Source organism: Cataglyphis hispanica, chromosome 19, assembly GCF_021464435.1.
Source record: "Cataglyphis hispanica isolate Lineage 1 chromosome 19, ULB_Chis1_1.0, whole genome shotgun sequence".
Lineage (NCBI taxonomy): Eukaryota > Metazoa > Arthropoda > Insecta > Hymenoptera > Formicidae > Cataglyphis > Cataglyphis hispanica.
In genome coordinates, this window is record NC_065972.1 from 862,372 (window position 1) to 875,222 (window position 12,851).

Here is a 12,851-nt window from a genome sequence, read left to right on the forward strand (position 1 = left end):
ATATTGATTAGCTTTCCATGAGAAAATTAGTTTTTGACTGAGGAATAAAACAAATTTCATAGAAAACACAAACATTTTTCTTTAATTATATATATATGTCATATATATACTTAAAATGATGTATATAATCTTTAATAATTTATAAACATATATTTAAAAAAATCTCGCGAGTTTTTCGAAGTTTCGGAAAGTTCGAACATTTCAATACTATTTTTATTGCGATAAAGATTAAACAGTCGTCGATACAGCCTGAATAGTAAATTGTATGTTAAAATATAATTTACTATAAGCTGAAATAATTTCTTCTATAAGAAATCTATATACATAAAAATTTGTAGTAAAAAATAATTAAAATATTTGTAACTGTCGTATGATCAAATTACATATCGCAGTAGATACAGAAAATTCGAAGTATCCTACATCTTAAAATTGAATAATATCTTAATTATTTACTAAAATTTACTCATACATCTTGCTTGTAATCTTCTTTCATTTACTCTAAAATGGTCTATAAAATAATACAATTGAGAACCACCGGATCCAAACAGTCTATTGTTTATTACACTTCTCCCTGTGCAAATGCAATATTACGATAGATCAAAGAAACAGTTTCAGTGATTAGGCTCCGTGACTTCGTTAAACAGTGGTGTCAACGAATCCATATCTTGCAGGCCATCAAAATTACCGAGAGGATCCAGATCATCTGTCTCTGTATCCGTTTCTCCAAGAAAACTAGCTTCCAAAAAGTCAGCAACGTTTCTACACAGATTATTGGAAGAAGTAGTTGCGGCAGTGTCGACATCAGTGCCGGTAGTGGCGCCGGTGACAGTAGCAACATTTATAGTGTCGCTTTGTAAACTGAGAGAATTAAGAATAGGACTGGAAAGTATCGGCTCGCCTGGATCCTGGTACACCTCTTGTGATACTGTATGCAGAGGCGTCGATGGATATGATCTAGAACCATTGCTATCCTCGATATATGATGGCGTATATGCTGACACCGGCGCCGGCAATGGCGTATTAGGATATGAACGTGATTGAATTATTTTTTGTAATGCACTACCAGCATCATTGAGAATACTTGATGGATCTAGCATATCTTCCTCCGATAGATTTAGATTGGTATTTGGTAAAGCAAGATTGATCGCATTGTTCAATGTCTCTTCTGTAGTCTGTTCAGGCAACATTTGTAAATTCGGCTGACCTTCCTCATCCAGAATTGTAAAAATATTATTAATGTTTTCAGATGTGATTCCTTTATCTGTCATTAAAAATTGCTGGTCGTCTGACATAAAGTTTGCATCATCCAATAAGTACGTGCTTTCTTGTCCGATGGAAGGAACGAAATCGTTATATTCGCTCGGTACTGGGGTAGGCGCAACGGAACTGCTCGTTGACGGATTGAAGCTTTGACTTTGCACAATCGATAGGCTATGTTGTGTCGAGATTGGGGATTGCATAGGATTCACCATCCTATGCAATGGTACCGATTGTGATCTGTAAAATAATTGTTCATTGCTCAAATGTCTGCTAGCATGAAGAAGCTCTGTGATTTCCTGATCAGGCGGGGGAGGCTGGCCTTTTTGATATACATTCTTGATCTCTTGTAGATTCTCTTGGCTCGGATAATTGATCAGTAATTGTTTCTGCGGTGTTAAATCAAAAAATGCAGTGCACGGCGATCCTTTTAGAACGACCTGCATCAAAAAATATGAAATTTTATAATGCGCTTTATTTTTAATTTGCAAGATTTTTTGATAATTATTTTAATATAAAATCAAGTTTTTTAACAATTTTTATAATTCAATTTTTTTCGACACACGCGTAAATTCAATTATTTTACCTTTTTTGTAAATATTGGCCTTTAAACTTGTATCTCAAAAATTATTAACACAAAGTTCTCAATTTCTTTAATATAATCGTCGAAAAAATTAGATCTACAGTCGAATGTTTGTATTTTTAAACTAAAAAATTTTTGTATTAACAATTTTTCAATCATATTTATTCTATATATTTATTTCAATACACGTGCACACAATGAAAATATGATATGTATATAAATATTCTTACTCTACACATGCATAACCAAGCAAATCTGAAGTAATAGCGTTTAAATTATTAAAGATATAAATAATATTAAAAATACTGAAAAGATACATAAATATGTGAAAGAAGGAGGTATTAAAAATACAAAGATCTGACTGCTATAATCAAGTTTATATATATTTACTTTCTGTCCCACCTCGGACGAATTGGTCGTTGCAATTGTCAGCACATGTCGCGTGGGTTCCGCTCCACTTGATGTCGGTACGATAAAGGTGTCTGTCGTCTTGATGGTATACGGCACATTGCACGAGATGGAGCGAGAGAGCGTTTTTTGGCCGCGCGTTCTAGAACTGACAGCTTGCAAATTACTGCGAGATCTTGGCACTGGGGTATTACGCGGTGATACGAATGGACTGGCATTCGCTGAATTTGACTTGGACGCCCGACCATTAATCGGAGAATGCGGTCCGGGCGAGATGGGAGTGAAATTGAATATCCTACGCCGCGTATTCGGACTCTGTGGTACAGTATTGGCCACACTCTGTGTTGCTGTCTCTTGAACATGTTCAACGACATTCGTTTCAAAGCTAACGCGACGACGAGTATTGCTTGGATTATGATTTAAAAGAGTCGAAAGAATGAGATTGTTGTTTTTCTGCGAGGAGTCCCGTTTTTCCGTGGCAACGGTTTGCCGAACGATAGTTGCAGGCGCTAGATCAGCGGCAATAGTAGACGCCTTTAAATTCTGTTGTAATATCAATCGTAATTGTGACACTTTGTCCGATCGAGAAATCTGTTCGGCATCAGAACCAATGACGCTGGTTTCCACATCAGAGCTAGACGAGCTGCTCTGTTGAAAGTACTGCAGCAACTCTTCCTCTTGCTCCTGCGAATTGTTTCCACCATTTAAATAATCGTCCAAGGCATCGGTATCGATGTCTCGAACCTTTTCATTTTTGAAAACCGGCGTATCCTGCAAGAGGCGGATCTGATCCTTCGTGAGAAGTCCTGAGGTTGTTTCCACTGCACCGATGGCGGAACATCTCGACGAATCAATATCACAGTTTTTAGCGAGCTGACTGTCCGCAGCCTCTACCGCTTTGCACTTGACAGATTTTGAATTGCTAGCTAGTATCACTGATATCTTACCGGCACGTTGGATAGATGCTAGCTTGGGTAACAAGACGTTGGAATGCTTCGAACTCTCTTCTGCAAGTTTCGTCTGTTTCTCAGGGCTGGACTCCTGCTGTGTTACAATTGGATTATTGGCACGTTTCCTGGAATTTTTACTTTTGATATCGCGTTGCACACTCATCATTATTCTAGGGTTGCTATTACTCTGTTTATCTTCGCGCGATACTACTAGATTATCACAGTTAGATTCTTCGGAAACATTGCAGGATTGTTGCTGCTGTTGATTGCAGGTTTTTGATACCCTTTTTTGCCGGTTGTAGGCTACAGCAGACACGTTCAATTTTGCCAATGAATTCTGTCCAATCACTGTTGTCGTTGCTGTATTTGTACCTTGAGGTGATTGATTAGACTTGGCTTTTTTGTATCCTCTATTAAAATTTCCTTTACCTTCAATGACTTTTTCTTTATTCTAAGAAAACAAAAATTATTCTGGATATATAATTCTCGATTAATCGCAATTAAAGTAATTAAAAATGTTTCACACATGTTTCTAATTCTTTTAATCTCAATTAATCTCTATTAAAAAACATTTTTGAAATTAATGAATAAATATCTTGAAAATATATAAGCTCTATGGAGATTATATAATATATACCTGTATGGTAACGTCAAGATGACGACGTTTCTGATCTTTTATATGCTCCCGTTGCTGAAGCTTGCGTTGCAATTGTAATTGAGCTTCTCGGAGTTTAGCAGGTTTAACACTCACAGGTATTGTTGGTAGATCCGAAATTGCCTCTAAATAATAAATTAACAATTAACTTAACAATTAATTAACAAGAATTTTCAAATAAAAAATGCAAAGTTTATAAGAAACTTGTTTTATTAAACTAATATTTGACAAATTCGATGTACTCACGTTTATCACTTAAAGCATTATGCTCGTCTGAAGTGGATAAAATACAAACAGCAGCCAAAGACCGAGTATCAACACGAAAATTATCAACAAGATGCCGTGCTAAGGCACTCAAATTTGAAAATTTCAAGCCTAATACGGTTTCCGCCCATTCTCTTATCAATGTAGATGCAGCGCCTAACATTTCCTCAGTAATGTTTTCTTCTGAATGTTCTCCCTAAATTTAATAATAAATAATAATTAAATGCTATCTAAAAAAAATTAATTTAAAAATATAAATATAATCCATTAAATATAATCCATAAATCCATTTTTATTTTTAATTATTATTGATTTTAAGGGTTGTATCAGACAGATTCTCTTTGAAATTGCAAAATTTGATGCCACAAAATTAATTCTAAATTCGACTGTGAAGAGAATGGAATTTTTTTTAATAATTGTTTAGAACGAAAACAGAAAATGTATCAATAAATAGATTAAACAGAAATTTTTTTATATATCTGTGTATATATACGTATGCACGCATGCACCCACGTATGTTTTTGTTCTAATGAATTGCTTTCTGAAAAATTTCTTATTATAAATATTATATATATTTATCTATGTGCGTGTGTACATATATATACATATGTATATAGATGCTCGTTTGCTCACAGTTTGAGGGCCAGATATCTTTGGCAGTGTCGGAGGATCCAATTTAATTCGTTTGCGCATACCCGCGTAGCAGTAACGAGAATTTCCTCGTGTGCCCAATCTGCGAGGACGTACTCGTGGATATACCTGTTTCATGACTTTTCCAAAATCAGCTGTCGATAATGGTTTCATAGAATTTCTGATACAATAGATGCTGAAAATAGAACGAAAAAATGCAACTTTTTCAAAAAATAATTTTTTTTTTTAAATTATTCGACAAAAAATATATTGTATCAGAAATAATATTTGTGAAACTTAAGTTTAAATAAATAACACAGTCACATCTTTCATTTAATTCTTGAATTTTATATTTTCAATGCAAAAATTAGAAAAGATATTTATATTAGATATTATATTAAAAATTAAATAAATGAATTATTGAAAGTTATTGCATTACTTTAATCCAAAGACGATTTTCTACAAACTTTATATAAAAAAAAAATTTCACTATATTTTCTACTTGCATTTATATAAGGATTCATATTCTTTTTGTTTGTACCACTATTTCTAATACATCTAATATATGGTGTATACACACATACAACTTACTTATATTCATCATAAACTTCTTGCTTCGGTAAAGATACATCAGGATCTTCTTCCAAATGTGTTTTAATCCACATAATAGTTTGATGAATTTCATAACGATTTCCTAATGGGTTCAATGGCTGCCTCAGTGGATCAATGGTCCCACCTTGATTTGTCAGCAATAATGGAAGTTTCAGGTACAACAATAACTTTTCCTCTAATTTAAGTCGTTCCACTTGAGAAAAGATCTCATCCACACGTGCTCTGGATTCTTCACTGTAATTGAAAAAATTAATACATATCACTGAAATTCTTTTTATCCAAAGCAAAAGAGTTAATGTTTTAAAAATAATAAGTACATAAAATAATAAATACATAAAAAATTTGATATATATATGCTAAATATTTTATGATTAAGTATTATATATAAGATAAAATCATATCGCACCTAATTTCGAATTTAATTATATATGATCTTATATAATTATATATATTATTATTAATCTTAAGATATTTTTAATCTTCGCAAAAATTAAGTTTATATTCTTATATCAAAAAATATTCGCGCGCGCAAATATAAATATCTCAAAATGTATTTAATTATAGAGTTTTAAGACTCCTATGTTCTCGTTGCAATTATTATATTGAATTATGCAACTATTATATTAAATTATGTCGTAAAAAGTAAGAATCATAAATGTTTTTTGTGAAATACATCAAAATAAATAAGTTTTTTTTTTTTAATACGATCATCGTATTCGATAATGTAGATTAAAAATACGTTAAAAACTTCCTTTTCCTCTTTCGCAAAGCTGAGATTGCAAATCATCAATAATCTCAAAATTTATTCATTAAAATTATAATGGTAAATTATCAATTATACTGATGAAAATTGTCAGATTAAATAAAATCGATACATAAGTAATAGTATTGATCATTAGCGCTATTCTATGTTGAAAATTGTAAAAAGATATAGTCCAAACTGATCAACGCGACAAATTCTTAATACATGATAAATATATATACGTATATATACATACACACAATCTGCCTCACTATTGTTGCGCGCGAGAGGCACTAACTATTATATCTCTTGATTAAAATTGACCAATGATATTGTGCAAAATTCGCGCATTCAGGATCATAATTACATTTACATGCACACCAATCTGTTATTGATTTTAAGTTGTGCAATATTAATTTTTATTGCACAGATGATTTTAGCTCATCATTTTTTATGCATGGATATAAAATGATATACTGTGACATTAAGAATAAGATTAATAAATTGAATATTAATAGCAAATGTTAACATTAAATTTAATAATCCTTTTTTAACGAAATAATTAATCAACTATTTCAATTGTTCAACTAATCAACCATATAAAAATGGATTAAATAATTTACATATAACAGTTAACATTTAATATTAGCAATCAATTTGTCAATATCAGCTGCTTGCCATAATATATACGATATATATAAAAAAACAATCAAATGAAATTAAATGTGCAAAAATAATTAGTGACAATTAATAATAAATAGTGAATATCAAAATTAATTATAATTAAATTATAATTATTATTAAATTATAATTCGAAAATTATTGTGATCTCATTTCACATATTAAGATATCGATTTTATTTTTTTCCTAATAAGATATTAAAGTATTTATAATATTATAAAACCTTTAATTATAAACATCATAAGTGATTTATATAATACTTCTTTAGTTAAGATACTAACGCAAAGTATAATAAGAAAGATGTTTTATTGCAAATAACAGATAAGCATTTTAATATTTTATCAGAAATTATCCAGAAATATATACTAAAATAAAACATCATCCTTATTACATACTAATATATTAAGAACTAAATCATGCTTCATGTTGATATACTAATAGCTCTTGGAAAAAAAAAAAAAAAAAAAAAATCATATATGGTTATCAACAAAAGAATGGGCAACAATAGAATGTATAAGTGTAATTAATAAAAAAAAAATGTTTAAAATTTATCCTTTAATTTTTGTTGTATATGATCATTTTCTGCAAATGTCAAGAAATATATATAAATCTTTGTAAATTTTTTTCAAGTACTTTAAAATAGCTAAAATTGGGACTAGATATTTTGACTCATATATGATCGACAGAGCGGAAAAAAAAATGTGTGACTTACAAGAATTAATAATTGAAATAATCATGCATGAATATTATTTAAAGTAAAAATTGACTTTTAACCTAATGCCATCCTCTATCATAATGCGAATCTTGTCCTGTTTGGAAGAAGTGCTATGATTAACCAACGTCGCGAATTTAGTCGCGACGAGGTCTTGCAGTGGATCACCATCTCCGTGAAAACCATTGGTGGTAAAGGCCCTGCCGGCCGGTAGCTGTCCTTTGTCGACAGTATTAGCAGTGTTGGTGGTGGTGGTGGTGGTGGTGGCGGTGGTGACAGGAGTCGCGGAACAGGCGATGGAGGTGGCGGCGACGGCAGCGTCACCATTCTCCGCACAAATGTCACCGCGTTCCTTCTTAATTCGTTTACCATCGAATGTATTCTCCTCGTCGCATCTCCCGGGTGTCTTGCAGGATGTTTTCGTCCGATCATGACTGTCAGTACTCATATCGTAGCCTAAAACTTCCCAGTCCCCCACCTCGGTCGTCCAACTCACGTATGCGGAATCACGTATCACCTGCCGGTGCGCGACCACGGCGAGCTACCATTTTGTTTGTCCGGTTGTCAGCTGGGCTACTCGTTAGCATCCCGGCGCGCCATTGCTCCCACTTTAAAGCCTTTGCGCGAGGAGAGGACTGTCAAACGACTCGCCGAAGCGCGTATGATATACAGCGACATGCGGATCTGTCATAACGGCACTGCGCGTCGCGGCCACATCATTAGAAATGCTCGAGCCGAGGATGCCGACAACCAAAAGTAAACCGGACAGAAGCAACGAATATCGACACCCGTTACGATGGGGCCCACGAATCGTCTACTCGGCTATTCGTGCTCCGTTACTCTCAGTTCGCATATCAGAGTCCTTATTCCATCTCCATAGAATATGTAACTTCATATTCGAACGGATACATCGGAAGCTACTGAATTATATCGTAGACTATTTTTGTATAGAGAACGCTTCGCTCGATGCGCCAAAGTTTCGGGCATTTTTGCTCTAATTGGTCAACGTGAAATAGTTCTAGTTACAACTATAGACTATAAGCGAATCGACCAATCACATTCCGATATATTTTTACTAAGTTGTCAGAATTCTTGACTGTCATTGGCCGATATGTTCGCGGCCTTAAACAACAATCATGATGCACAAATAACTAGACGCGATGCGTTTAGTTAATATTGGTTCGGAAGCGGCTATCTTCAGGTATTATATATATATGTACATACATATGCATACGCACATTTTGTACTATACGCATATAAACTTTTTTTCCCGGGTAATTGCTTACCGCTATGCGACACACAAATAATGAGCTATTTATTTCAGATTTAAATTTTAATTATGAGAATTATAAGCAATCGAATAAACTTGCAAAAAGTGAGTATATAATAAATAAATTATGTTAACCATGATAATATATATAATTTATTTAATGATCTTTGTTTCTCTTGCTTCAAAAAATCATATATATAAAGATTTTTTAATATTTTCTTTATAATAAATTGATAATCCATTTTTGATCTTTTCATTAATGACTGTTAATTTATTGAAATAATTAAATCAAATATAACTTTTAATATATCTATGTATTTATACATTGGTTAATTAGAATAAAAAGTAGTCTATATATAGGTAAAGTTCTCGTCTCACTTTTTACCTGTCACTTACAGCATGGTAGCACGCAATGCTTGTAAGTAGGAAAGAATGACCAGTGCGAATCGCTGTGTATCTGAGAGGCGCACGAGAGTAGCAGCACTTTCTTCGATGGCATTATTGTTCTTTGGTATCTCGGCGCGAAGAGGTGCGAGCAATTTTACGTGCGTTACCACAAGCACTAGCCGATTTATTTGCTGTCATCGGGAAACGAAATCAATTTGAATATTCCACGAAGTAAGTGTATTATTTTTTTTAATAAATACTAAAATTAATATAAAATAAAATATATAGATTTAATATATATGACATATATCACGAAAGTATGCGCGTTAGTTATGCTAATCAGAGCGATAAAAAATATACGAAGGAAAGAAATTTGGACATCGGGAATACTCTTTTATCAATTTAAATAATGCACATCGCGTAATACAATACTTTCTATGTTTAACTTTTACTGTACTCTCTTCTCTCTTGATTATCTTGGAATTTTTAATATATTCTTTTCTCTTTTTTTTTTACAGCAGCGATCATCGATATTTTGATAAAAATTATGACATTTTAAAATAATCAGCATTGATTGAAACGAGAAAAAAATATTTAAAGATGCCTTTTGTTGCATAGTTTCTCTGTCAACTTCTAATTCTTATAGGAAAAATATTTAAATACTTGTTTAAGATACGTCATTATTTAATCCATAATCGATTTCGTATTCGTATCTTTATGTATACATAAATTCTCCATAAAATATATAATCAATAATAGAATAAGAGAGAAGGTATAAGAAAAAGAAAAAATTTGCTAAGTGAATGTCAAATCAATCATTAGGTAAAGATCGTATCTGTTGAATTGATGATTGATGAAGCGCGAGAGTGCAGCGGAATGAAATTTAGAATCTGCATTAGCATACAATTGCGAACAATGCAATTTCGCCATAGAAATATCACAAGATCTCGTGTAACTTGTGATTCTTCTGTAAATTGTAAAAAGTTTGAGTACAATGCTTTTTGTGTGTACGCGTTATTGCAAAATGGTATAACTCATTAGCCAACTAAAAATCAAAGGAAACATTAATTATTTTTAATTTCACGTTTAATATTTTAATTATATGTTGAACTTTCCAATAGATTTTTAATTTGTGTAGCTTAATTGTATGTGAATTTTATTAATTGAAAATTGTATTATATATATATATATATATATATATATATATATATATATATAAGTCCTCTTTATTATATAAATTTTTATTAATTAAATTTTATTAATTCTTTTTTTTAAATAATTTATTTTATTATTTTTTTTTAATTTTATCGACTCTATGGATTAATATCACTTCGGCATACTGCAATTATTCTTAATGAATTATCCAAAATAATCATACTTCCTAGTTTCACACAATCCAATTGTCATTTACGATAGGCAGAAAGGAGACGCTTTCATGCTCTGTTTCGGCGACTTGAGTTCACCGAGTTTCTACAGGATATGCCTTGGGAGATACTTTGGGTGGGAAAGGTAGACGAACGCATAAATCGTAGTCGTTGCTATATCGCTTAAAATATCAAGTTTTATTTCATTCTGTTAATTAAACATCACCTCAATTAAAATACATTATGCGCATTCTTCTCTTTATTTTTTTTTTTTTTTGTTGCATAACATTAGAAATCTCTTCCCTTAACTTAATTAATAATTATCTCATTGTCAGTTAACACAAAATTTAATTGTTAATATATTATTCTTCAAACAGCTTTTTCAGCAGTGCTTTCAGCAGATGTGTTACTTTTTCTTGTATATATTTTGTTACTTATTCAAAATAAGAACTTATAAGGCTTATAAGCCGATAATGTTTTTCAGTAATTAGTCATTACTGAGATCTGATAATAATTTAAAATACTTGCATAATTACAATTGGACATCTCGCTTCTTGATTTGATAAATTTTTATTTATATGCTGTAATAAAAAGTTTACTTAAAAGAATTATAACACTTATATATATATATATATATTATAGGTGATGCAGTTCAGGCCGTTAACAATTCGGTTATTTATACTCCTGTCGACTGGTTTCGTATATGCTGATATTAGCAATTGGGATGCATGTAGTGGACGATTGGAGCGTGCTTTGGACGCAATTCAGAGAGACTCTACCAGAAGAAATAAATTGGACGAAGAGAAGACTGGAACATTGTACCAGCGGGAACTACGTTCTATTCCCCTAGAAATGTCTGTTTCCCGTATGACTATAAAGGTAATATTTTAATTAATATTTAAAATCTTTTTTTTTTTGCATTAATTATTAATAATTCAATTCTATGTCGACTATTCAATGCATGCGTAAGAAAATATCAAAAAAAATTTGTGTTATAAAAAAATAAATAAAATTGACTGAATAATAATCATGCATGTAATTTGGATTATTTTACAGCTCCTGGAGAACACGAAAAAGGCGGGAGGCCATTGGGCGCGAGTTGAACAATGTGTGTATGAGCCCGATAGCAATTCTTTGAAAACACGCGTTATATTTAACGATCTGTCAGTGTCCGCGACAGTATCTTTAATGCCACGAGATTATCATGCTCCAATTTCCGCCGAATCCTGTAGAATGACATTACGGTTGAGACGAGCAGGTATAGACTTTCTTACGAGTCCGATCGCCCGTGGACGCGGTCAGATGCGTATACGTACAGAATCTAGTTTCTTGGAACCTAGATTTGCCTCGATCTATGCATACGGCTGTCATCCTACGCGTCTCAACAAACAAATTAAACGACAGGATAAATGGCCACCATATTATCATTCAAGCAATGATAAGGTAAAAGCTACTTTTACGAAACAATACTTTTCGAAATTGTAAAACTTATTTTATGACATTTGACTGAAAATAAATGTAAAATAAATGTAAAATAAAAACGTAGAGAAAATTGTAAATAATATAACTCTATATAATATTTTATCTGTTTTCTTTTATCACAGGTAACACCGACCCCCTTGTTACCTATGAATGAAAAGTACGATGCGGCGGAACCGAGAAAATTAGCAGAAATCACTGAAGAAACGGACGTTATTATATCCAATGAGAGTCGACATCCACGTTATTCGCATGCTCATGAGACAAATTTTGGTGTATGGAAGAAGAATTCATGGATTACTAAATCACCATTACGACAAAGACGTTCGACGACGGCTCAACATCAATTCGGACACATCGCAATGATTATTACACCACAAGACTTCTCAGAAACTATCGTAAACGAGGGCGGACAAACGGAAAAGTTTGTAAACTTCACCAAAATTCTTAATTTAACCAACAACATTCAAAACAAAAATCTGTCGCAAAATTTATCCCGGGAAGTAAGAGAATTCGTAGCTGATGATAATTTCGATAATCTATTTTCTATCGATTCGGAAGATCCGAACAAGAATTGGCAATCAAAAGAATATATTACGAGGGAAATGGAAGATGTGTTTTTGCAAGGTGCTAGTCAAGTATTGACTAGATATATCGAAAATCAATTACATCCGGCGATTAAAGAGACACTGATGTTGTCTATGGGTTATACTATCAGTTATGGATAAATATAGAAAAAAGACTATTATTTTATGCAAGATTAATGTTTATATGTGTGTGTGTATGAGTGTGTGTATGTGTATGTTAAATGTACAGAATTTTTAATAAATGATGAGCGACAGCAATCTTTCATTGTT

At 32.2% G+C, this 12,851-nt stretch overlaps 2 protein-coding genes across 5 annotated transcripts; one reads left to right on the forward strand and one right to left on the reverse strand.

Annotated features, from left to right (window-relative positions):
• Positions 1–60: 60 nt before the first annotated feature.
• Positions 61–8,414, reverse strand: LOC126856692 (DNA-binding protein RFX7). Of its 3 annotated transcripts, XM_050605438.1 has the most exons (8): positions 7,557–8,414; positions 5,339–5,593; positions 4,751–4,943; positions 4,100–4,313; positions 3,836–3,978; positions 2,993–3,649; positions 2,231–2,932; positions 61–1,697 (listed from the first exon to the last, which is right to left on the reverse strand). In XM_050605438.1, exons 1-8 carry the CDS (start codon positions 7,940–7,942, stop codon positions 612–614), a joined length of 3,636 nt encoding a protein of 1,211 aa, XP_050461395.1. In that variant the 5' UTR covers positions 7,943–8,414; the 3' UTR covers positions 61–611. The 3 variants fall into 3 exon arrangements, with proteins under 3 accessions (XP_050461395.1, XP_050461394.1, XP_050461393.1); XM_050605437.1 differs by having other exon boundaries at positions 2,243–3,649; XM_050605436.1 differs by having other exon boundaries at positions 2,231–3,649.
• A 336-nt stretch (positions 8,415–8,750) lies between these two features.
• On the forward strand, positions 8,751–12,839 carry LOC126856802 (uncharacterized). Of its 2 annotated transcripts, XM_050605669.1 has the most exons (6): positions 8,751–8,869; positions 9,163–9,382; positions 10,568–10,660; positions 11,158–11,394; positions 11,572–11,958; positions 12,120–12,839. In XM_050605669.1, the coding sequence occupies exons 3-6, from the start codon at positions 10,631–10,633 to the stop codon at positions 12,720–12,722; spliced, it is 1,257 nt and encodes a 418-aa protein (XP_050461626.1). In that variant the 5' UTR covers positions 8,751–8,869; positions 9,163–9,382; positions 10,568–10,630; the 3' UTR covers positions 12,723–12,839. The 2 variants fall into 2 exon arrangements, with proteins under 2 accessions (XP_050461626.1, XP_050461627.1); XM_050605670.1 differs by lacking the exon at positions 10,568–10,660.
• Positions 12,840–12,851: the final 12 nt, after the last annotated feature.